Here is a 26,803-nt window from a genome sequence, read left to right as displayed (position 1 = left end):
CAACAAATGATGCTTGGAAAACTACATGCAAAAAGATGAAACTGGACCACAGTTCTTACACCACACACAAAAATAAACTCAAAATGGATTAAGGACCTAACTGTGAGACCTGAAACCATAAAAATTCTATAAGAGCACACAGGCAGCAATTTCTCTGACATCGGCCAGAAAAACATTTTTCTAGATATGTCTCCTGAAGCAAGGAAAACAAAAGTAAAAATAAGCTATTGAGACCACATAAAAATAAAAAGTTTCTGCACAGCAAAGGAAATAATAAAACAAAAAGACAGCCTACTGAATGAGAGAAGATATTTGCAAATGGCATATTTGATACAGGGTTAATATCCAACCTAGATAAGGAACTTCTGCAACTCAACACCAAAAAAAACAAATAGCCCAATTAAAAATCAGCAGAAGACATGACCAGACGTTTCTCCAAAGAGGACACACAGATGGCCAACAGACACAAAAAGATGCTCAACATCATTCATCATCAGGGAAATGCAAATCAAAAGTACAATGAGATATCACCTTACAACTGTCAGAATGGCTAAAATCAAAAGCACAAGAAACAAGTGTTGGCAAGGATGTGGAGAAAAAGGAGGCCTTGTGCATTGTTGGTAGGAATGCAAACTGGTGCGGCCACTGGAAAACAGTATGGAGGTTCCTCAAAAAATTAAAAATAGAACTGTGTGATCCAGTAATTCTACCACTGGGTATGTACCCAAAGTATTAAAAAACACTAATTTGAAAATATATATTCACCCTTATGTTTCAAGCAGCATTGCTTTCAATAGCCAAATTATGGAAACAGCCCAAGTGTCCATTAATAGATGAATGGATAAAGAAGATGTGGTTTGTATTATATATACACTGGGATATTACCGAGCTATGAAAAAAAATGAAATCTTGCCATTTACAACATGGGAACATCTAGAGAGTATAATGCTAAGTGAAATAGGTCAGTCAGAGAAAGACAAATACCATATGATTTCATTCATATATGGAATTTAAGAAATAAAAATAAAAGAGACAAACCAAGAAATAGACTCTTAACTATAGAGAACAAAGTGATAGTTACCAGAGGAGGGGGGGGTGACTTGCGGGGGAATATGTGAAGTAGGTGAAGGGGATTAAGAATATACTTACTGTTAAAAAAAAAAAAAGTACATTTATCATAATGAGCAGTGAGTAATATATAGAGTTGTTGAATAACTGTATTATACACCTAAAACTAATATAACACTGTATGTTAACTATATTAGAATTAAATTTTTTAAAATTGTATAATGCATTCTGCACAGTAAAAAACAAAAATTATGCTACGTGACACAACATGAATGCATATTACATTATTTAGAATGAAAGAAGTCACAGACAACTTTATATGATTCTAATTACATAAGACCCAAAAAAAGACAAAACTTAATCTGTGTTATTACAAATTGCGATAGTTGAGGAAGACAGGGATAAGTAGTTTCTGAAATCAGGGGAAAGGTGAGGCTTCAAGCTACTGATAATGTTTTATTTTTATTTTTATTTTTTTATTTCTTTTTAAAAGTTTTATTTAAATTTCAGTTAGTTAATATTCAGTGTAATATATCAGCTTCAGGTGTGCAACTTGGTGATTCAGTATTTATATACAATACCTGGTGCTCATCACAAGTGCACTCTTTAATTCCCATCACCCATTTAACCCATCCCCCCATCCACCTCCCCTCTGATAACCATCAGTTTCTTCTCTATAGTTAAGAATCTGTTTCTTGGCTTGCCAATCCCTATGATTGTTTATTTTGTTTCTTAAATTCCACATATGAATGAATGAAATACAGACTTTGTCTTTCTCTGACTTACTTCGCTCAGCATAATGTGCTCTAGCTCCATTCATGTCATTGCAAATGGCAAGATTTCATTCATTTTATGGCTGAATAATATTCCATTGTGTATATATACCACGTCTTCTTTATCCATTCATCAGTCAGTGGACATTTAGGCTTTTTCTATGATTTGGATATATTACATAATGCTGCTGTAAACATCTTATGTAAGGGTGCAGGTTTGCCTTCGAATTAGTATTTTTGTATTTTTTGGGTAAATACAAAAATAGACACATAGATCAATGGAATAGAAAACCCAGAAATGAACCCACAACTGTATGATAATGTTTTATTTTTTGACCTGAATAGTGGTTACACAGTGTGACTTCATTTTGTAGTAATTTACTGAGCTATAATGATTTGTGAGTTTTTTTATATATATGTTATGTTTAACAAAAATTAAAAGTCTTATAAAATGGTTAGAAGCCAATAAAATACAATAAAACAAATTAAAGAATACATAAAAAGGAAAAGTAAACAAATACAAATCCACAGTGTGTCTGAAAAGTAGAAAAAATATATGATAGACTAAAATAAATAATGGCAACCTAAAATTTATTACAAACTCTTCTCCACTGAGTGGTCTTGGTTCCATTTTCATTTTCCCAGTTTGTTTCTTAACAGTTCTCCAATCTACCAGTCTGTTGAAAAAATACTTAGCTCTTTTAAGGGAATGAGTATCCCTTGATTGCCACATTTGAATTATTTTCTCTTAATATACTTGAAGATGAACCAATCAAAATAGAGAAGGAAAGGTCAGGCTGGGAGGTGGGAGGTGTTGAGAAAAGGAAAGATTTAAGAAAGGAAAGATGTTCAGTAGAGTCAAATATTGTAGCAAACAAAAGAATGGAAAATGGGAGAAATGGCCAACAGTTGAGCACAAGACATTTTTACCTTGAAGATGTTTTGAGTCTACTTTGATTAAAAACATTTTTTTAAATTAATAGGCTTTATTTTTAGAACAGTTCAGATTTACAGAAAAGATGAATATAGAGAAAATACAGGAAATTCAGAGAATTCCCAAACCATCCTCCATTCCACACAATTTCCCTATTGTGAATATCTTACATTAACATGGTACATTTGTTCCAAATATTCAACCAATATGGATGCATATTATTAACTAATGTCCACTGTTCATTTAGATTTCCTTACTTTTTACCTAATGGCCTGTTTTTGTTCCAGGATCTCACCCACAATACCACATTGCATTAAGTTGTCATGTCTCCTTAAGCTTCTCTTAGCTGTGACTGTTTCTTACACTTTCCTTGTTTTTGAGGACCTTGATGGTTTTGAGAAGTACTAGTTAGGTATATTGTAAGATTGGAATTTGTCTGGTACTTTACTCATGATTAGTCTGGGGTTATAAGTTTTAGCAAGGTTAACAACACTGGGACTAGAATATGAGGCCCAGCAGTGTCCCTACTTGCTGTGTCAGATAATCTCAAAACACTTTGGAACGTACCCCGTTTAATAGTTACACAGCTTGCTGGGCATCTTGAATCCCTTAAAATTATTTGTAAAATCCTAAGTCTGTTACTTTTTTTTCTGGAGCAAGAGCCTCTAAGTTGCTTCACATCTTTGAAAGTGCATGCAACCTGCCCATTATAAAAACTCGGCTATACAGGGTGCTTCTTCTTCTGAATGTTCCTGAATTTGAGACTTGTATTAAAACCTAAATGCTCAAATAGAAATGCACTTTGATCATATAGAAACCCATTTCCTTCTCCTTTTTTTAAAAAATATATTCATGAAGTTTATAGCCTTAGTATTTTCACTCTTTAGGACTCAGGGCTGGTGCTTGCACGCGTGGGCGCGCGCACACACACACACACACACACACACACACGAGGATCTCAAGCAGTTTAGATTTGGGGACTTAAATTGAGTAAAAATCTCAAACTTTGGCACATTAAGTGACAAAGAAATGGTATCTGGCTATTCAAGTGATAAATTTTTTTTTTTTGTAAAATATCTAAAGAGAAGTGAAATAGAAATAAATTCAGTACTTTTCAGTTTTCGAAACTAAAATATACAATCTAGGTCCCTTGTAGACTTTTTTTGTACATAATTTAAGTATGAATTTATTGACAAGTGAATTATTTCTATCAAAATACTGAAATTTCTAATAGTATGCACAATCTTTACAACAGGTTCTTCTTGCAAAACGGAAACTGGATGGAAAATTTTATGCTGTCAAAGTGTTACAGAAAAAAATAGTTCTCAACAGAAAAGAGGTAAAGTAAAATAGCATTTTTTTCTCCTAAATCCATTTTCTCAAATAACAAATGTTTTCTGGCATATAATACAAGTGGACCCTTTTTTTTTTTTTTTTTTTTTTTTTTAACAGCAAAAACATATCATGGCTGAACGTAATGTGCTTTTGAAAAATGTGAAACATCCATTTTTGGTTGGATTACATTATTCTTTCCAAACAACTGAAAAGCTTTATTTTGTTCTGGATTTTGTTAATGGAGGGGAGGTGAGTTTTATCATTAGTTTTCTTTCTTTTTTTTTTTTTTTTTTTTGTATGTTTTTATTTATTTAAGCAATCTCTACACCCAACGTGGTGCTCGAACTCGTGACCCTGAGATCAAGAGTCTCATGCTCTACTGACCCAGCCAGCCAGGTGCCCTTATGATTAGTATTCTTATGTTGATAATGTTTAGAAAAAGTAGAAGGAAGTCACAGTTTTTATTCACTTATCAGTTTTTGGAAGGATAGGCCAGCATTAACAGCTGTTATGTTCAAGATTCTGACTAATAGGCACAAAGCAAGCTAATGAAGAATTGTAAACAAAGCTCTTTTCTTAAGCAGTTTATGGTGTAGGTGGAAGATTCATAAAAGAGCCTTGGTTTGAATCTACAGACTTCACAGATACTATAGCAAGAATAATATACTGAAATGTTAACAATAAAACATGATTTGTATTTAGATAATTATTGTCTCCACAGTTGCATTTAAAGATTACTCTAGCCTGTCATTTTCTAAAATGTGCAAACTATAATCAGATGAGATGATCCTCTAATAAAGAGTTCTGTGGTGAAGTCAGTGGAAAATATTTCATGTTCTGTCCCATTGGCAATTACCAATAATGTTTCTTGGTGACTCACAATATGTTTCAGCATGTTAAAGACTTTGAGTTCTGCCTTAAACAAAGCAAAGATTTCTTTGAAAATATTTTCTTACCATGTAGTTCCTTTTTGTTTGAACCAAATCTATTAATTATATTCCCCAAAACTCTGAATCAGAGGGATATTGAAATATATTTTGGGAAATGCTACTATCATGATAATAATTACAGTAATAGCTAACATGCATCAAGTGTACTTGATGTGCCCAGCACTCTGGCTCTTTGTGTGTATTATTTTATCTTCACAACAATTCTGTTATATAAGATAAAGAAACTGAGGCACAGAGAAGCTAGTAACTTGCTCAGGTCATGTGTTCAGTAAGTATTAGAGCCAGGAATTAAACTCAGGCAGTGTGATTCCAGGATTTAGACAGCTGACAGTCCCGTTCCTCTGTTGCTCAGCCCCCATGCCTTTGTAATTAGTTTGCTCTCTGACCTATGAATGTCTCTAAAAATTATTCCAGTAGGTAGTGTCATATCTTTACAAAGGGTCTTTGATCCCCTAGTCCCAGAACAGAAAGAGAGGAAAATAATTATTTCAGCCTTGCTATAGTACACTTAGCTGTAGAATAAAGGAATTAGAAGAAAGACTAATGTCTATTCTGCAAACCTGAAAGATGGTCAGACACACCTAGATCATTTTGGGTTTTGTTTTTGGTGTGTGTGTGTGTGTGTGTGTGTGTGTGTGTTTAAAGATTGTATTTTTAAGTAATCTCTGCACCCAACATGGGGCTCGAACTCACAACCCCAAGATCAAGCATTACGCACTCTACTGACTGAGTCAGCCAGGTGCCCTACCCCTAGATCATTTTGGGGGAAGATCATAAAAGAATCATTATTCAACCACCTACATCTATGACAGAAGTGCTAAATGCCTCCTCAGTGTAGAAGCAAGACTATGAAGGTTGAAGATTTTAAGGTTGTCATTTTATTTTGTGTGTACATGAGTGCTAACATATACTGAGAATTTATTGAGGGCCTGGCACTTTGTAATTATTTTACCTGCATTATTTGAATTAATCAATATAATTGTTTTAGATATACACTCTTCTACCCATTTTATATATAAGGAAACTAAGGCTCAGAGAAGTTAAGTAACTTTTTCAGTGTCATCATGTGTAAGTGTCAGGTCCTGGATTTAATTAACCTAGACCTCAGTACCACTCTGTGTATTAGAAATGTCATGCAAGGCGTTAAATGCAGATCCTCTTGCAAGCTTCCTGTTTTGTCCGTGGTTTCTTCATGCTGTTTTAGGACCTTGCTTCTGAGCTCTTTTTACCCAGTCATCACTCATAAACTGAGTGGCAAAGGTGGAAAGAGGTAGGATTGTGTTCTAAAAAACAGACTTGGCTAGGATAATGAGGAATGAAAAGAATGGAATAGAATATTGGGGTTGGTGGAGGAGGCGTTGAAAGGGCAGTAGTAGGTAGAATAGCAGTAAAGACAAGGAGAACAGATAGAGGTATGAAGAGTATAATTTCATTATGGGTTTCCTGTTGTTATTACTAGTGTTGTCCCCTGATTCTCATACTTAACATTTTAACCTTGATGTGTGATACTTACTTTTGCATGCTACTTCACATCTGTTTTGGAGCCAGGTAGAGTATAAAGAAGTAAGTTTTATGATACGAGGCATATAAACAAGCCTTCCTGAGCCTCAGCTTCCTCATTAATTTTCTACCTCCAAATAATTGGGTGGATTTAAATAATACAAGCATATAAAGTCCTTAGCATGCTGCCTTTGATTTAGTAAGTAGTGTTAGCTATCATTAGTGAATGGTCAGTTTTTCATTTTGGGTAATTTTCATTACTATTATATTAGACAGATGTGATCAGATCAATATAACATATTATAATAGTATAAGCCACAGCTAACAAAGGCAGTAATAGGGCTAAATAGGAGGGAGTATTCCAGAAATAATTAAAGGATAACAGCAGAAGAATTTATTCATTAGTTAGAGACAGAGGCTGAGGGTAAAGGAGCAGTCTAGGTAAATCCCAGGCCAGCATCCATTTATCTACTGTGTCAGGATCTGGTATAACTGATCTTCACCATAACCTTTCAGAAGAGGTTAAGAAAAATTTGGGGACAATTTTTGTTAAGTCAGAGAAGTAGAACGAATTGCACACAAAAGGAGAAAATTTGAATCCAGGTCTGATCAGCTATAAAACCTGTACCTTGTTGCCTTCCGTGGCTTAAAGAGCTGGATAGAAAGTGATGTCATTAAAGGAGTAGAATACCACAGTGGCAGTTAAGTTTGTAAAAGAAGACAAGGGGCTCTGTTCTAGACAAGTTGAGTTTGTTGGCTTGTGAAATCGTCAAGAAAGAACAGCAGGCAGCAGGTCTTTGTAGAAGAAGCCCTAAGCAGAGGTCTAGGTGGGGTATGGCCATATGAAAGACCTCAGTGTTGAGGGGGTTAGTTAAAATCACTGGAATGGACTAGGTCACCCGGGCAGGGTGGGTTTCCAGAGGAAGGATGACTGTGAAGAGACCGAGGACAAAAACCTTGTTATCTCTGCAGAGTAAAGGGGCAGAAAGGAGCAGAGATGGAACTCTCCAAGGAAGGAGACCTAAGGCAAGATCATTGTTTTAAAAGCCAAGGGAACTTAGAGGAAGGACCTAGGACAAACTTCACCCAGGCAGGTAACCTAAGGAGTAAAGGGCAGATTGTAAGTAAGACATAAGTTAAGGATTCAGAAGTGTAAGAAGTGAACTGGAGAGTCCAGCTGCTGCTCAGTTCCCACCATTTGCTACCACATTGGAATTTAGGCTTAATGTTGCAGAGTTTCCTTCTCTCCCCCACCCCCCCAGAAGAAACCAGAACTATGAGTTTTTATCCCCCCAAAATTTCTCCCGTTTTTAAATGTTACCAGTTAATTGAGATTTTTCTAAAAACAGTATTTGGCTCAAACAAATGAGATCTGTGGGTTATATTTGGTCTGCCTGCCGCTTGTTTTCAATCTCTGAATAGGGTTTGATTTTTTTTTTTTTTTCTTTTTCCAAATGAAAGCACAGTTAAGAAAGGTCTAGTGAGATAACCATATGGCTAGGATCTTTGTTGATAATCTTTTCCAGAGTGATAAGGACACTGATGCATTGAGGATTGAGTAAATGGGAGATGAGCAAGTTAGCAAGGGTAAAGAAAGATGCATGATTCAAGGGAGAATAATTGCTAGGTGGGGGACACACAAGGGAGAGTCACAGTTCTGGGCTTTGGGGCATTTTTATCTCATGTTAAGAATAACAAAAATCCTATTTTTGTATTTATAGGATATGTTTGTTTCACCTTATGTGTGAATGATCTTAATATCTTTCTTTTTCCCCCATTTTACAGCTGTTTTTCCACTTACAGAGAGAACGGTCCTTTCCCGAACACAGAGCTAGGTTTTATGCTGCTGAAATTGCCAGTGCATTGGGTTACTTGCACTCCATCAAAATAGTGTACAGGTAAATTTTAATGTATTTCTTGTAAAAATGCCATTTTATTACTTTATTTCAGTTAATATTCAGTTTTGCTTTCCTTTTAATTTAATAGGGACTTGAAACCAGAAAATATTCTTCTGGATTCAGTAGTAAGTATTTTAAAAATCTACTGATTCTCAATTTTATTCTCATTTATGCTTAGTGGAAAAAAATCTGTCTCAAAAGCTCTACACTGCATGATTCCATTTATATAACATTCTCAAAATGACAAAACTGTAGACATGGAAAGCAGATTAATGGTTGTAAAGTGACAGGGACAGTGGGAAAAGCAGAGTGAAAAGATAAAGGGGTAGGATGAGTGAGTTCTTTTGATCCTTTGAGGTGTTGGACAGTTCTTTGTCTTGATTATGGTGATAGTTACACAAATCTGCACACCTCTATTGGCATAGAACCACACATACCCAAATGCATGTGAAAAACCCAAAACTGGGTAAAATTGGCAATCTGGTTAACAGTATTCTACCAATGTCAGTTTCCTGATTTTGATATTTTACTGCAGTTATATAAGATATCAGCATTGGTGAAGAGTATACAAAACTCTTTGCAATATTTTTGCAATTTCCTGTGTGTCTACAATTATTTTAAAGTGAAATGGTTTTAAAAATTGTGAGTTTATGCCCATGCACTGTTTTATCTTACTGCCCCTGTATTTGTCAGGGACATGTTGTCTTAACAGATTTTGGGCTTTGTAAAGAAGGAATTGCTATTTCTGACACGACAACAACATTTTGTGGGACACCAGAGGTAAGAAATATGTCTCATTTGTCATTTATATAATCATGTTTAAAATGCAAAAATGAATCACAAATTGCATATATAATATTTGAAATCAGAAAAGTAGAATATTTTCTGCTTTCTACTGAAGTAGAATTTCAGCTTCCAGCCACTTGGAAATATATGATAATCATCCCTTCAGAACATTTAAAGTTTACTGATAGTTAGTATTTTTAATTATGATTGCGAGCTACCACAGATAACCCAACAAAGATATAAATTATGCTTATAATGTTAAAAGTTTACCATATCCTTTATTTAAAAAAAATCACAAATCAGTAATGAAAAAGTCCTAAAGTTGTGGTAATGTTTACACCATTCTAAATGTACTAACAGCCATTGAATTATACTAAGTGTTCATTTAACAGAAGAGAGTAAAGTAGTGGATATGGAAGGAAAAAATTGCAAGTCAGAATTAATCAGAACATCTCACTCTCTAATCATGTTAGCTAGCAGAAAATGTATCCTTCTATTTGAGACAATAATAATAATCCTTACAAGCTATGTTCAAGCCTTGTTATTCTCACTACACACACACACACACACACACACACACACACACACACACACACGTATGTTTAGTTTATTTTAAACTGTCCTAATTTTAATGTATTTATAGTTACCTTAGATGCCAGGTAGTATTTCATCTTTATCATAGAGTAGTTGCGAATATTGTGTTGCAATGTGTGATAAAATGGCTCATGAGTCTTTTAATCAAGATCAGAAAAAAATTTTTAACTTAAAAGTGAGAGTACTTGAAATGTCTTTTTCTTTTCTTCCTTCCTTCCTTCCTTCCTTCCTTCCTTCCTTCCTTCCTTTCTTTCTCTGTCACCCTAGCTCTTGTGTATATTTGTAATCATTCTGTTTCAGTTTGTGTATGAAGAAACCTTTTTTTTGTGAATGTGTGTTGATTTCATAGTTCAACAAAATCTTTAAGTCCTGTAATTTTTAGAAAGGAAACACAAGTTTTTTTGGTCATCTAAATCTAAATGTAATCAGAAATTATTAAACCCTTTTTATATATTTTGCCATATCTTTGGATCACATTAGAAAGAAGGATTAAGAAATTATTTCCTTATTTCATATGGGAACAGAAAATACATGTCTTGGAATCTAGAATTCAAATTCACCATTTTATATGTGTGAAATTGTGATGAGTTTAAATGTTTCACAAATTAAAATGTGCATAGCCATCTAATCACAACTTTTCTAAATAATTATATTAGAGAATTGCTATTTGTAATTCTCTAGTAAAAATTGTAGAATTCTTTTTTCTTTAAAGGGAAAAACATTATATTTGCTACATTAAAAATCCTTGTTTAAAGAGAAACAATTACAAGTAATGACTAGAGGAATTTCTAAAATAAATTTCTTGTGAAAGACTCCCTGCCCCTCCAGCCCAATATCTAGTTTACATAGTGTTACAGATTTCTACATTTGTTCTCATCTTCTGTTTGCCTTAATTGCATCACAGTTTATAGAGGAAAGTACTTGAATATGTGTATTTTGAAAAATGTCCCAGATGATTCTGAAGAGTATTATCACCTTGGAACCACTGATACAGGATGAGAATACATAGCCAATTAAAAATCTAGATGATAGGTTTTTAGTGTCATAGTGACATCTTAAATTTATTAAATTTCTTAATTATTCCTAAATTTTACCATGAGTTGTGTATCAAGTTGCTCTAATATTTAATGTTTTCCATAGTACCTTGCTCCTGAAGTAATCAGAAAACAGCCCTATGACAACACTGTAGATTGGTGGTGCCTTGGTGCTGTTCTCTATGAAATGCTGTATGGATTGGTATGTATTTCTACTCTTTCATTATTATTCCAGTATATTTTAATTCTTTGAGTTTTTGCTCTCATTTTAGTAATCTGGAGTACTCTTAGTTAACACTAACAGAGCAATAGTAACCTGGTTAAACAAATCCAAAATCACATTAGGGATATGCACACACACACCAAAAAACTTTTGCTTTGTTACTGGTCTTTTAATGTCATTTTTTCTGTTGTCCTAATCAGGTGTTCTCATCCCACTTGGGTTTTTTAGAAGTAGATACTAGTTACAACATTAATATTATCCACTTTATTTTTTTTTTAATATTATCCACTTTCATTCAATTTACCCCAGTCATCATTCTGCCCAATTTCAAAAAGATGGGAAGAAAAATATTTTTGTATTTATCAGAAGATAACATCTTTTGGGTTTTGCCTTGTGTTTTATTTTTATAGGATATAATACACTGGTGCTCCACTTTTTCCACCATTGGGAACTTTCTCTTGCCTTTACCATAAACACCATGTCTGGAAGATTTTATTGAAAAAAAAGGGATGTTCACTATGAAATCAATTGCCCTGGTATTTATTAATTAAAGACACATAAGACCAACCAGAGCTTCTGATTAACATGTGTAAAGTTGCTCTACTGTATTGATTAATATCATTCCAACCAAAGCAAACAGTTTAGGCAGTCAGTTTACATATTCTTACAGAAACAACACATGTTTTTCTTTAGGCTTTTTGAGATTTTTAGAATAGTTTCTAGAGTCTTTTTGTGGTCCCCTGAGTATCCAGCAACCTCATGCTGGGAACTGTGCACTCATCTCCTATGCTGCTGCCCACACAAAGCTATACCATAATAATACCAAAATAATACCATCAGCTGAGACCTGAGCTGGGGCTTGGTTTTTTTGTTTGTTTCACTTGTTTTGTGTGGGCTTCCCCCCGCCCCCACTGAAAACTGGGGAGCTCTTAGTGTAATCTAACACGTAAGGCACATGTTAGAACATTTGTCTTATATTGCACACTTTGAATGATAGATTCCTATGACAACCAACACTGTCTCTTCTTTGCCCTTGCTTATTAAAAGAGTCGATTTCCTGGTTATGCTAGTGACTTGGAATACCTGATACACCTTACTTTCTTTAACTGCTGGATATTTGCCATTCTGTTATCTCTGAATCTTTCAAATTTCTTTAGAGGACAATGAAAATGTAAAATATTATCCTTGTATGTAAAAATGCAGTTGCCTCAAAAGGGAACATTTGAAACCTATATTTCATAAATGAGACTTTATTTAAAAATGAAGTTCAAGGGTGACCCAGTTAAGCATCTGACTCTTGATTTCGGGTCAGGTCATGATCTCATGGTGGTGAGATTGAGGCCTTATGTGGAGCTCCATACTGAGTGTGGAGCCTGCTTGGGATTCTCTCTCTCTGCTCCTCCCCAGCTCCCTTGCATGCTCTCACTCTCTCTTTCTCTCAAACCTTTAAAAGATTTTTTTTAAATAGAAAAATGAAAAAATTAATTTCAGTTTTAAAAAGTAAAAATGTTACGGGGTGCCTGAGTGGCTTAATCGGTTAAGTGTCCGACTTCAGCTCGGGTCATGATCTCACAGCCCATGTCGGGCTCTGTGCTGTCAGCTCAGAGCCCTGGAGCCGCTTTGGACTCTGTGTCTCCCTCTCTCTCTGCCCCTCCCCCCACTGGTGCTCTGTCTCTCTCTCAAAAATAAATAAAAGTGACAAGCCTATAACTCCCTTAACTTTAAAAATTATTTTTAGTTTAAAACTTAACTGCATGATTAGTTAATCCTCATGTTGAAGCTATACAGGTCTTTAAGCTGTAGCAATAGAATTGTAATTCTGCACAGCACACCCATAATACTGCCATTACCACAAGTACTTAGGAAGGAGCACTATCTTCAGGTCTTCTCTCCTAGCAATCTCTGTTTTAATTAGTTTATTCTGAAGTCTCAAGAAATTATTTAATGTTTGATCTGTGTGGAATCTCCGCAATAATTCTTTCATTATGCTTCTGATGAGGTTGGTGGTTTTCTGTCAGATACTATTATGCAGTTTACACCTGTCTGTAGGGTGTTCCTAAACATTTCATTGAGCACATAGTGGGCTCTACATGATGCTGGCTTTAAACATTTTTTTTTAACATTTATTTTTGAGAGACAGAGCATGAGCGGGGGAGGGGCAGAGAGAGAGGGAGACACAGAATGCAAAGCAGGCTCCATCCAGTCTCTGAGCTGTCAGCACAGAGCCCAGTGCAGGGCTTGAACCCGTGAACCATGAGATCGTGACCTGAGCCAAAATCAGACGCCCACCAACTCTTGATTTTGGTTCAGGTCGTGTCTCACGGTTCGTGAGAACGAGCCCCACATCTGGTTCCCTGCTTACAGTGCAGAGCCTGCTTGGGATTTTCTCTCTCTCTCTCAGTCTCTCTCTCTCCCCCCCCTCCCCTCCCCTCCCCTCCCTCCCTCCTTCTCCTTCTCTGCCCCTCCCCTGCTCGCTCGCACTCTCTCTCTCTCGCACTCTCTCTAAAAATAAACTTAAATAAAAACCAACCTCTTTGCATTGGAGACTATGCTGCAGATGTACACGTGCCCACAGAAACCTTTGCATTTCTGCAGCTGTCCAGACCCAGGCTGATTCCTGTAGATCAAGGCTGAATCCAATTCTTTGAACCTCATTTTGGTATAGTTCAATTAACACTAACTTCTGGGGCACCTGGGTGGCTTAGTTGGTTAAGTGTCCAACTTCGGCTCAAATCACAATCTCATGATTTGTGAGTTTGAGCCCTGCTTAGAGCCCTGTGTCAGGCTCTGCACTGGCATTGCAGAGCCTGCTTCAGATTCTCTCTCTCTCTGCCCCGCCTGGCTCACACTCTCTCTCTAAAAAATAAACATAAAACAAACAAACAAACACTGGGTGCTTGAGTGGCTCAGTCGTTTAAGTGTCTGACTTAGGCTCAGGTCATGATCTCATTGTGGGTTCAAGCCCCGCACGGATCTCTGTGCTGACAGTGTGGAGCCTGCTTGGGATTCTCTCTCTCTCTCCTCTCTCTGCCCCTCCCCTGCACACACACGCACGTGCACACACACATACACTCTCTCTCTCTCTCTCAAAATGAATAAACTTTAAAAATAAAATAAACTTTAAAAATAAAATAATAATTTTAAAAAAACACTAACTTTTTTTTTCCTTTTTTTCCCAGCCTCCTTTTTATTGCCGAGATGTAGCTGAAATGTATGACAATATTCTTCACAAGCCCCTAAGTTTGAGGCCAGGAGTGAGCCTCACAGCCTGGTCCATTCTGGAAGAACTCCTAGAGAAAGACAGGCAAAATCGACTCGGTGCCAAAGAAGACTTTGTATGTACATCCTTCCCAGTACCACTTTATTTAAGCTTATTTGAGACTTGAAGAAAAATTCTTATTTTATGTGGCATTTAATGGGATGAATGTAACTCTTAACACCATGAAAAAAAAAGCACATGTGTCCCAGCAGTTTTTACCATGTTTATATGGCGTGAAGCACTTGCATGTATGTTTTTTTTTTTTTTTTTTAATTTTTTTTTTTTTTCAACGTTTTTAATTTATTTTTGGGACAGAGAGAGACAGAGCATGAACAGGGGAGGGGCAGAGAGAGAGGGAGACACAGAATCGGAAACAGGCTCCAGGCTCTGAGCCATCAGCCCAGAGCCTGACGCGGGGCTCGAACTCACGGACCGCGAGATCGTGACCTGGCTGAAGTCGGACGCTTAACCGACTGCGCCACCCAGGCGCCCCGCATGTATGTTTTTTTGTTTGATCTTTATGACCATTTGAGCCTCTCCGCTTCACCCCTCACATCCTGCTTTCACACCCTATATAAATTTTTTTTTAATTTTGAGAGCACACGTGGGGAGAGTGGTGGAGAGAGAGAGAGAGTGAGAGAGAGAGAGAAAGAATCTTAAGCCAGCTCCACACTCAGCGTGGAGCCCAGTGTAGGGCTCAATCCCACGAACCCTGAGCTGAAATTGGGAGTCGGACTCTCAGCCAACTGAGCCACCCAGACACCCCTCACACCCTATTATATATTTTATTTTCATTTATAAGAATTTCCCCTCCCTTTTTAAAAAATGTGTGGCATGAATTTTGTGATTACCTAAACTTTTAAATCATTTTATTGAAACAGAATTTATAAGTGGCTCCTGTCTGCATGAGGTAATGCCTTTTGCCTTGAACTAGCATTAAATAACTTTTTTTCCTGAGAATTTGGTGACACCTCTCTGAGGTAATTATAGAATCTACAGGTTTGGTGGGTCTTTTTTGGTTTTTTGGTTTTTTTTAAATTAGGGCAATTAGGGGCACCCAGCTGACTCAGTTGGTGTAGCGTGTGACTCTTGATCTTGAGGTTGTGGGTTTGAGCCCCACCTTGGGTGTAGAGATTACTTAAAAATAAAAAATCTTTTTAAAAAATTAGTGTAAATTAAATTGCTTATGTAGCTACTGGTGTTATGTTGGTGTGTCAACATGGACTTTTAAACTCAAGTTTCTCACAAATTCTTGGGGACTCTTTTATCAGTCGTGAACTTGAGCTGTGAATAACAAACTTGTCTGCTGGAGCTTTTCCTTTCCCGCACTCCCCAGTACGTAGCTCTGTCAACAGTTTTCTGCCTAGCTTGGATTCATTCCATAGTCCATTGGTTTTATTCAGTCTTTCTAATACTTCACATCTTCTTGCCCCTTGGGCCTTTTATGGAATTCGCTGACAGAAATCACAACCCTGGATGAATCCACTTGTCATCTTCTGGGCTGCTAAACAGTGCTGAAGAAGGCTGCCCCACTGGGCATATTGGAAACACTATGAAGTTATAGTCATTAATCTCCTTTGTGCTTCATCGCTGCTTGGTAATGTTCCTGTGTTTCTCTAGCTGCTTCTCCTACTGTCTGTATTAATGATTTCAGACCTTCTCTCCAAATTTCCAGACTCCTTTTCTTCACTTTTAGCAGATGATCTTGCCTTCTATTTTATAGGGAAAGTAGAATCAGCAGAGTGGAACTAACTCAGCCTCGCTGTCAGATTTGAAGACCTGCACACTCCTGCTTGCTGTCATTTCCTTCTTCCTAATGTAGTGGACAAGGCCAGTTTGTACATCTGCACTGGATCCTGACTTCTTGCAGGGAACCCTGTGCATGCTATTTTTCTGCACAGATAACTGCTTGCTTTTGTTAGAGTGCATTCCAAGCAATAATGAGACATTATCAAATCTCTTGCTTCTTAAACTGAAAGCCCTCAACCATGCTGGCCTGCCAGGTAATAACTGTTTCCCTTCATAAAAGTTTCTGTGTTGATTTTTTTCTTTCCCAGCCTCTTCTCATTTCTCAATTTACCAAAAATAGCTACTAGAATTGCTAAATCCCTCTATTCCTCAACTTGCCTTCTCAGCAGTAAACTTCCAACACTCTTTCTTTTTCCATAGGCTTCTGCAAGAGCCCACAGTCATCTCATTCTGTATTTCCAGGCCCTCCTCCGTAATGTCCTGTGTAAGCCACTTTCTTCAACCTGATGGTTAAATGTTGTGGTTCCTTGTGGTTGGCCTAAGCCCCCTTTTCTTCTTCTGTGTTCTCTTTCTGGACAGTCTCAGTTGGCCCAGTGGCTTTGGTTATCTCTGTGTTTTCATCTCACACATTTATAACTTCAGTCCAGACCTCTCTTCTTAACTCTGGACTCATAATACTTACATGTTCAGCACCAGTCTTTGGATTTCTGGTTAATACCTTAAACACAGCATATTCAAAACTGCTGAACTCCTGCCATCTTCCTTTTGTGTGCCTCAGGTCAGAAATATGAGTCATTCTCTACTTCTCTCTCTTCCTTACTTCCATATTCAAACGATAGCCAGATCCTGTTGCATTTGCCTCCTAAATCTTTCCTATAGCTATACACTCTTCTACTTGACTGTGACTACACTTTTCCTACCTTTTTCAACTTTTTTTTTTAATTTATTTTTAAGTAATCTTTCCATCCAGCTTGAGCCCCAAACCCACAACCCCGAGATCAAGAGTTGCACACTCCACCAACTGAGCCAGGTACCCTTACCATTTTCTTTTTTTTCAACGTTTTTTTTTTTTTTTTTTTTTTTTTTTTTTTATTTATTTTTGGGACAGAGAGAGACAGAGCATGAACGGGGGAGGGGCAGAGAGAGAGGGAGACACAGAATCGGAAACAGGCTCCAGGCTCCGAGCCATCAGCCCAGAGCCTGACGCGGGGCTCGAACTCACGGACTGCGAGATCGTGACCTGGCTGAAGTCGGACACTTAACCGACTGCGCCACCCAGGCGCCCCACCATTTTCAACTTTTTTTTGCCACAACAGTAGCTCTGTTTCCTTAATCTGGCCGTGGCTTTCCAGTCCATTTCCCTATTACATTCAGGTCTTAAAAAAAAACAAACCAGAAATCCCTTATATTTGTGACATTCCCGTATCTAAAATACCCTGATGGCTTTTCATAATCCTAGGATAAAATTCAGAATTCTTAATGTAATTCTTTAACCAGTATGATATGTCAGTTTACCTCTTAGGCTTCACCTTGTGTGACAGTCCCAATCCTTCCTTGTATTTTAAGTTTATTTATTTATTTTGAGAGAGAGCACGCACATGCATGCACGTACAAGCAGGGGAGGGACTGAGAGAGGAAGAGGGAGAATCCCAAGCAGGCTCTGTGCTGTCAGTTTAGAGCCCGATGTGGGGCTCAAACTCACGAATCATGAGATTATGTCCTGAGCTGAAACCAGGAGTCAGACACTTAGCCGACTGAATCACCCAGGTGCCCCTTGGCTCGTTTTCTTCATCAAACTAACCTCTTTGCCACATGAGGGCCTTCATATTCTGCCTGGAATGTTCTCCCCGTCATTTTTTATCTAATTTTTATCATCTTTCAGACTTCTGATCAAACATTACTTAGTCTCCAAGATGTCTTTTTAAACCCACCAAACTAGGTTGGATCCTACTTTATACACTTCTGTGTCACCTTGCAGGGAAAATAACTGGAATAAATACTGTGCCAACTTTTGATAATACTAACCCAGAATAGAATTTTTTTTTTTTTTTTTTTTTTGGTAAAATAGCTCATCCCTTTGATTTTACCTCTGCCCCACTGTGTAAAAAACTTTTTGCCTAACTTCTTTTTTACCTCAGCCATTCAGACAATAATTATAGTTCTTTGTAGCTATGTAGTACCTTATTCTTTTCATACCTCTTTTATTTCCATATTTTCCATTGGTCCTTAAAGCAACCTGTGAGGTATCTTTATTTTACCTATGAAGAAACTATGACTGTGAAGAGGATATAACTTAAGTTGGTCATTCCAAGTAACTGTCTTTCCTGTTTTGCTCTGGCAGTCTCTCCCCTATGCCATTTTGCCACATGAATAACATAAACATGTACCTAAAAAGAATTAGTGAGGGACAAAGTGGTAGTGGTTTGCCTTCATATAATTCTTCAGTGAGTACTTAATTATATTTTTCAACATTATAAAAAATATATGTATTTTCTTTAACATTCTAGCTTGAAATTCAGAATCATCCTTTTTTTGAATCACTCAGCTGGACTGATCTTGTACAAAAGAAGATTCCACCACCATTTAATCCTAATGTGGTAAGTATATATCCAAATCTTGCTTTCTGAAATAGTAAAATGGAATGAATAAATAAGAAAATAAATAAATAAATAAATAAATAGTGAAATGTAGAACTATATAGCTCATCATAACTTTGGCAATAGATCTCAAAATCTCATGTGAATGAAATTGAATCAGTACCTTAAATACTTTAAAAATCTGTTTCTCAGCATTTTCTAGTATACTGATAACTTCAAGATGACCAATAAGATTATAGCTACATTGCATTGGTAAAAGTATCTCCTAGCACAGCAATTATGAAATGTTTCTTTGGAGCATGTATAAGAAAGGGATGAGTTCATTAGATTAAAAAAGATGCAAATTGGGGCACCTGGGTGGCTCAGTCTGTTAAAGCTCCAACTCTTGATTTTGGCTCAGGTCATAATCTTAGGGTCATGGGATTGAGCCCCACATCCACGTTCAGTGTGGAACCACCTTAAGATTCTCTCTCTGTCCCTTTGCTCCTCTCCCCTGCCTCATGCTCTCTCTCTCTCTTAAAAAAAAAAAAAAAAAAAAAAAAATTAAAAAAAAAGCATACCTCTAGATTTAGAGAGGATTGTGCTTTAAATAAATTTTTTTTAATTTTAAGTAACATTAATGCATCTTTTTTCTACATTGATATAAAACTAGGCACAGGCAAACATTAATGGTAATGTAAATTGTCATATCCCTTTTTGGAAAATAAAATTTTCATGTTAGCTTGACTTGGTAAATCAGCTGATAGAAAAAATTTACATAAACATAATTTTTTTTAAAGCTGAAAGCTGCATTGAAGATTATGTTGGAAATTTGGGGAAATAAATATAGAACAATAGGGAATTTTTTAATCATCCATAGTAGACCAATAATGATATTACTAAACTATTGATAGCTATATATATAGGCATATATACTTTTATGATACTTTTATGCATCACAGTATGAAGTTTATTCCCCATACTGCCAGGTTACTGCCATTACTGTCCTCCTTATTATACATGATTTATAAATGAAGAAATAAAAGTCAGAGATGCCACATAGCTGATTTGAAAAGTAGCAGAGCAAGGATTCAAATCTGTACCTTATTCCAAAGTCACTATTCTTTCTATGCTTTCTTGTGCTTGAGTGTCTAATTAAGTAAATGATAATAATAAATACAGAAATAAGGGTGCATCTGGGTGGCTCAGTAGGTTGAGCATCTGACTCTGGCTCATGTCATGATCTCCCATGAGTTTGAGGCCCACATCGGACTTGCTGCTGTCAGCGCAGAGCCTGCTTCGGATCCTCTATCCCCCTCTCTTTCTGCCCCTCCCCCGCTGTTTCCCTCCCTCCCCCCCCCCCCCCCCCCAAATATTTTTTTAAATGAGCAGACACTTAGAAAATTCTTACAATGTTAAATAAAAACATGGCAATTATGGGGTGCCTGGGTGGAATTCTTTCTTCCTCTCTCTTTGCCCCTACCCAACTTGTGCTCTCTCTCTCAAAATAAATAAACTTAAAAAAAAATGGCAGTTATAATTTTTGTGACTTACGATTATAGTAGTAAAAATAACACATAAGGACTGGAAGAGAATATAATATAAACCAAGATTAATTTGGGATTGCAGGGTCATGGGTGAACTTGTGTTTCTTTTATTTAAAGTTTTTTGGTGTTGTGAAATTCATGAAAGACTTTTTAGTAGATTAGTGCAGGATAAGGAAAATACTTTAGGAAAGTATTATTTAGTCTACTCAGATTTTGTTAAATGTTTGTTTCAGTGCATTGCTCATGGCTGGTAATATTTAGTAGGTGTGATATTGTACACCTATTAACAGAACATTTATAGATTGCCTCATTTCATTTAGCTTATCCAGAAGTGACTGTTTCAGAAGTAAGGACAGACTCCATTAAGGACAGTTTCTGTCCCTAATTTCTAGAGTTTGCAGTAAGAACCTAGGGCCTTTAAGAATTATTTTATTTTTGGGGCGCCTGGGTGGCGCAGTCGGTTAAGCGTCCGACTTCAGCCAGGTCACGATCTCGCGGTCCGTGAGTTCGAGCCCCGCGTCAGGCTCTGGGCTGATGGCTCGGAGCCTGGAGCCTGTTTCCGATTCTGTATCTCCCTCTCTCTCTACCCCTCCCCCGTTCATGCTCTGTCTCTCTCTGTCCCAAAAATAAATAAAAACGTTGAAAAAAAAAATTTAAAAAAAAAAAAGAATTATTTTATTTTTATTTTTACATTGAAAGTCTTACTGACTTTAGTTATCTTCAAATAAATAGGTCATCAGGCACATTGAAGAGTTGAGTTAGGTACTCCTAAGCAATACTGGAAATGGAAACAATGTAGATTTCAGAGTTAGATACCTCAGTTGGGATTCCTGCTTTTTTATGACTAATTAAACTTTTTTAAAGCAAGATCCACAACCAAGAAGCCACAGGGGGGGAAATTTTAAATTTGGCCACATTAAATCTAGAAAGGTCTATATGAAAAAAAAAAATGCAGACAACAAACTGGAAAAAATTTCTTTAACACATAAAGCATTCTTGTAAGTCAATGAGAAAAAAGACTAATTACCAATAGAAACATGAACAAAAGACACAAAATACACAGTTACAGAAGAATAAATACAGCTTTTAAATATATGAAAAGAGTTCAAACTCAGGTTACCATTTTTCACTTAACAGATTAACAAAGATCAGAAAGCTAGAGTATGATTAAGTAGATGTTCTCAATACTTGCATCCTTTTTTTTTTTAACATTGACAGCAGTTCTTTGAAATAGTTCTGCTATTTTCCATATAATACAGATGAATTAACTTAGTCACAGAAATGGTTAATAGTTTGCCCAGAGTTCACAATTGAAGAACTAGGGGCACCTGGGTGGCTCAGTCAGTTAAGCCTCTGACTCTTGATTTTGGCTCAGGTAGGTCATGATATTTAGCCCCTCATCCAGCTCTGTGCAGATGGCACAGAGCCCGCTTAGGATTCTCTCTCCCTCTCTCTCTTCCCCTTTCCCGCTTGTGCGTGCACACACACACACACATGGTTGCTCACGTGCGCTCTCTCAAAATAAACATTTTTTAAAAATAAAGTTGAAGAACTAGAATTTGAGCTCAGGCTCTTTGAAGACAAAACCTCCCTAACTCTTAACATAAGCAATACAGTATTATCCCTGTTACTACTAGCCAACCCATAACGGCATTCACAAAATACCTATAAAATCAAGTAGAAGAATATTTGCCATCATTTACTGAACACCTTCTACATGTCAGATTCTGGGAATTTTATGTATTCACACATCAGATCCTCACAAAAACCTTAACAGGTGGGTGGTACTATTTTTACTTTACAGAAGCAGAAATGAGCTCACAGAGAGGTAGTTTATATAAAAAATTATAGCTAGCAAATTTCATAGCCAGAATTCAAACCTTAGTCTTATTCCAAGCCCATACTTCTTAGAATAACATGTAAGGATTTGACATTTTTTATATGTACCTAAATTCAGTTTCTTCCTCTTCGGTGGGGGAATTTCTCATATTGAGGGATCTAGTATTCTGGGTTTCCCTTGTCTCTGCTCCACTGTTTGTAGACCTACCTGCCAGACTAACTATATCCTTAGCTTAGAATACCTTCTCTGGATCCTTGTCTTTTACCTCAGTTAGACTTGATGACTTGGACATGCTAAGGATTCCCGCCCCCTTGGCCCCTTAAAGCAGAGGTAACCTAGAGATTCAGGGATGAGCTCTAAGAGTGAGTCACCTGAATTTGTATCTCAACTTTTATCTGCAAATACATTGGAAGTGGAAAGTCCATTAGCTTGTATCAAATTTGTAAAGGAAGATTAAGAACCGCTGCCATCGAGCAGCTGCCATGCTTTACTTCCCAGGTTCTTGGCCACTTCAGGCCTCTAAAGCTAAGGTGTCACAGGCGAATGCTTAACGACCTCTGTAGCGCAAAGAGTGTTAACTTGCACGGTTTTATTTACAAACCTTCATTCTTTAAGCAAAAGGCTTTACCTACCCAGAGTTCAGAAACTGACAGGCAAGCATTTTCCTGCAAGTTCAAGTGAAAAGTGCCATCTTGAAAACCTACTTGGGCTCCTTTTCTAAACTTAGAGGTGGTGATGGGTAGAGAGAAAGGGAGTCAGTTGGAGGGCCTGAGGTTCACATTGACTTAGGTAAGGACTCTGTTATGCTAGCCACCCTTGTCTCCCCACAGCTCCCAACAAAAAGAACTTTGTTAGGACAGATAACCTCACCTAAATAATAAACTCTGGAAAGGAAAAGCAGAAATTGCTTCGAAGAAGTGATGAAGTAGGAAGACATCTAAACTTGCCAGGAATAAATATACAAATTCGTGAAGGGGTTTTAATGAAAGACTAAATTAATGAAAACAAAAGCTAAGATGAGGGGCACCTGGGTGGCTCAGTTGGTTAAGCATCCGACTTGAGCTCAGGTCATGATCTTGTGGTTTGTGAGATCCAACCCCATGTCGGGCTCTGTGCTGACAGCTCAGAGCCTGGAGCCTGCTTCGGATTCTGTGTCTCCCTCTCTCTCTCTCTCTGCCCCTTCGCCATTCACACTGTCTCTCTTTCTCTCTGTCTCTCTCAAAAATATTTTTTAAAAAAAGCTAAGAGGAATAATAATATGCTTTTGATGTTTTAGGCGGGACCAGATGATATCAGGAACTTTGATGCAGCATTTACAGAAGAAACAGTTCCGTATTCTGTGTGTGTGTCTTCTGACTATTCTATAGTGAATGCCAGTGTACTGGAGGCAGATGATGCATTTGTCGGTTTCTCTTATGCACCTCCTTCAGAAGATTTATTTTTGTGAACAGTTTGCCATCCAGAAACCATTGAGGCAAATACAAGCCTACAGATGAGACTGAAACTCCTGTTTGTGTGAATATATTCAAATCTGTTTAACTAGTGCCTCATTTTTACATGTAATGTTAAAAAATATGAAAAATGTATTTTCTGCTGTATGCAAGAAAATAGGGCATTTCAAAGAGCTAGGTTTTGGATTAAAATTTGTATTATTGTTTATTAAGCTTATTTTTAAACAAATTTTAAAAGCTATTGTTCTCACCATTAACCTATTTTTAAAGAAAACTTTTTGCTAATGACTGTTTTTCCCCCTCAGTTTATACTAACATCTACCCAAGACAGACTATTTTGCAACAGCCTATTTCAGTTCAGTTAACATAAATTAATGCCTTTGTAACTCTCTACTTTGACCTTTGTTCTCAGATCAGAACTATGCAATTGGTATGTGGTTAAGAAGAAAACACATCTTTCCATGAGAAGTCGTTGGTTGACATAATCAGTTCTTGGTAGGATTAAAATGTAAAAGCATAGTTAACACATGGGCTGTGAGTTAACATTTGGAGTAAGTGTTCATTCTGCAGATCAAATTAAGAAATAACAAGGAGATCCTTTACTTTTGAAATACCAATTCAAATTTGCGAATTTTTTTTTTCTGTAAGAAAAGTAAAAGCCTAATAGTTAGAAGGTTTAAATATTCCCAAAGATCTGAAGGGTAATAAAATACTACTGGATTTTTTTTTAGGTGGTGCCAAAAATGAATGTCTCTGTGTCATGTATTTATATTACAAATACATTCTATTTATGTTCTTTCTGGTCTTTTGATGTTATTGTTAAGTAGGCCTAAATCTCAGTATTTGCTTTTGCAGACAGCTGTGTAAAACTGTTTTCTAATTGGTTAATAAGTGAAAAATATTGAGCTTTCTGGAGTTTTTACCTAATTGGGAATTAAAAAATAGAATAGCAAATTCTAGGTCAGTGTAAATATATATTTCGCTACAATGTAACAAGTTAAAAATAATTCCAACAGATGCAATGACAGTATCTTACTTGTCTTAGGAAAAGTACAGGAAACTGGCCTTAAAATCATATTAAAAACCAACTAACTGTGGACTTGTCACTATGAAGAGAATACAGAAAAACTAAAAAGAGTGCTTGTCTTGGAATTCTGCTTCTTAGAGTAGAGATTCTTCAAGTCATGTAGGAAACATTGTGAAAGTTTCGAGACCAACTTTAAAAGCTTAAGGAACAAGCATTCTTTCCATGTATTTCCTCTTGAGAAAAAAATCACAGAAGCATTTCGCACCAATACCCTTTGGCTTAAAAATGTTCATCAAAATGGAGTGGAGGAGTGTGCTTTTGTTAGATTAATAATATTTGCATCCAATACACTGAATCTTACTTTAGAGGTAAGACTTTAATAGGGACACTGTAAATATTTGGTTTATTTGGCACTACTGTAAGTTCTGCTTTTACATAAAGCTCTTTGCTTATTATAAAGCAAAATAAAAACTGTAATCTCCTGTATGATTTATTTTTTACTCAGCCACTCCTTAATTAAACTGCCAAAAATTAAAGTGCAATATTGTATATTTTTAAGAACAAATTTAAAATATTATGCTGATGTTTATTGGATCACAAGAAATACAACTTTTACAGTAAAATAAAACTAGCAAAAAGATTAATAATCCTCTAATTCCTGTCATTATTTTAAATTAAATTGGTGATGGTTTATAAAAGTCATTACAAAAATGATTTGTATATGTGAGGAATAAAAGTATAAAACTTAAATATTTGGACACACATAAAAATTAGATTATATGGATTATCATAGGCTGACATATTTAATATTCAGGGAACAAAACCTCTTCCAAGTTTCAAGTTTATTTTTTCTTTCATAGCATGCTAAGTCTTTTAGAAAAGAAGTGTGTGCCCTTTGAATAGTTGAACCATTTCATGGCTATTACCAAAATAAACTCAGAGGTCCAAGTGAAGACTGCCTAACATTCTTCATGTTATCCATACCTCTTATTTTATTGCATATGGTACAGTGTAGAGCTTCCCAGCCATTGTTACATTATAGCACACACTGAAGATTACAAATTTTTGGCATACCTGAGGAGAGGTGCTAAATGATGCAGGTACTGGCAGCAGGTTCTCTGTTCAAGATTTTTAAATTCCAAAATAATTTCTGAACTTAAGATATTTACAGAGAGAGCCAACAAACACTGTTTGGATTTAATTTTAGCAATGGTGAACATTTAAAAGGTGGTTTAAATATTTGAAAGATTTATTGTAAAATTTTATCACTATAAAAACCATTACCAGTGTCTTTTAGCATACTTGTTAACTAGTAATTATCCATAGGCATAATATTACAAAACTTTACATATTTTATGAGTCATTCTTTTGTACATCATACACTATGTGAAAAACAGGAGTGAGAATTACAGGAACGTTTTTGGTGATGTTTGAATGACTTTTTTCAATAAAGTGTTTTGAAATTAATAACTTAATTCCTCATTTATGTAGTTTGGAAATTAGGTCTCTTTTAAAAATGGGATTTCCTGCCATTTACCTTTAAAGTCAGTGTTTACAATTCTGTGGATTTTTATAGATTATTCCATATCCCAAGGTCATTGTTCATTTATGTAGAACCCTAGAAATATGTAGACGAGTTTCAGGTGGCTTGAGTACTTTGAAATAATATGCCAACTTTTGTGTATAAATGAAATTGACTTGGGACAGGAAGTTGTGTTACATGGCTTTGTTCAGATGCCCAAAAGGATTCACTGCTGTAAAATGATTGGGCTTCTTCTCTGCCATTTTTGTTCTTCTTTACTCACCTACAATTAAGAGAAATTGCTCTTGGGGCACCTGAGTGGCTCAGTTGATGGAGCATCCGACTCTTGATTTCAGCTCAGGTCATGATCCCCAGGGTCGTGGGATCGAGCCCCACATTGGGCTCCACACTGGGTGTGTGTAGCCTACTTCAGATTCTCTCTCTCTCTAAAAATAAAAAGAATTAATTTTGTTGTTGTTGTTTAAAGAAATTGCCTTCTAACTTCCCTGAAATCATTCCAATTGGGAATTTTTGTATCTTTAGCATTTTTGGTGTCTTGTGAATATTGCATAATCATTCATTTGTAATCCTTTAAACATAGTCCTTAATTAACAGTTAAAAGGACACTATGCAAAAATATTTTATTTTGCTATTCCCTTACATCATGCCCATTTTCATAGAGGTAATTGAGAAAGAAATATAGCTGTCTCAAAATGTACCTTTTAAATAATTTACCC

The 26,803-nt window shown here is 36.3% G+C and overlaps 1 protein-coding gene across 6 annotated transcripts in view; it reads left to right on the top strand.

Annotated features, from left to right (window-relative positions):
* The window catches only part of SGK3 (serum/glucocorticoid regulated kinase family member 3), a 154,229-nt gene that overhangs the window by 114,299 nt on the left and 13,127 nt on the right, over window positions 1-26,803 (top strand). For 5 of the 6 annotated variants that reach the window (XM_049633661.1, XM_049633664.1, XM_049633665.1 and 2 more), the window contains 9 exons: window positions 4,031-4,114; window positions 4,228-4,359; window positions 8,346-8,458; window positions 8,547-8,583; window positions 9,152-9,238; window positions 10,979-11,074; window positions 14,275-14,430; window positions 18,611-18,700; window positions 23,343-26,780. In XM_049633661.1, coding sequence (XP_049489618.1) covers window positions 4,031-4,114; window positions 4,228-4,359; window positions 8,346-8,458; window positions 8,547-8,583; window positions 9,152-9,238; window positions 10,979-11,074; window positions 14,275-14,430; window positions 18,611-18,700; window positions 23,343-23,513 — 966 coding nt within the window. In that variant the 3' untranslated portion in view covers window positions 23,514-26,780. Of the gene's footprint in view, window positions 1-4,030; window positions 4,115-4,227; window positions 4,360-8,345; window positions 8,459-8,546; window positions 8,584-9,151; window positions 9,239-10,978; window positions 11,075-14,274; window positions 14,431-18,610; window positions 18,701-23,342; window positions 26,781-26,803 lie in introns of those variants that run through there. The other variant, XM_049633666.1, reaches the window with a different exon arrangement.

The sequence above is a fragment of the Panthera uncia genome, chromosome F2 (genome assembly GCF_023721935.1).
Source record: "Panthera uncia isolate 11264 chromosome F2, Puncia_PCG_1.0, whole genome shotgun sequence".
NCBI classification, from domain to species: Eukaryota; Metazoa; Chordata; class Mammalia; order Carnivora; family Felidae; genus Panthera; species Panthera uncia.
Note: the sequence above shows the minus strand (reverse complement) of the source record. Positions and strands in the feature narration are given on the sequence as shown.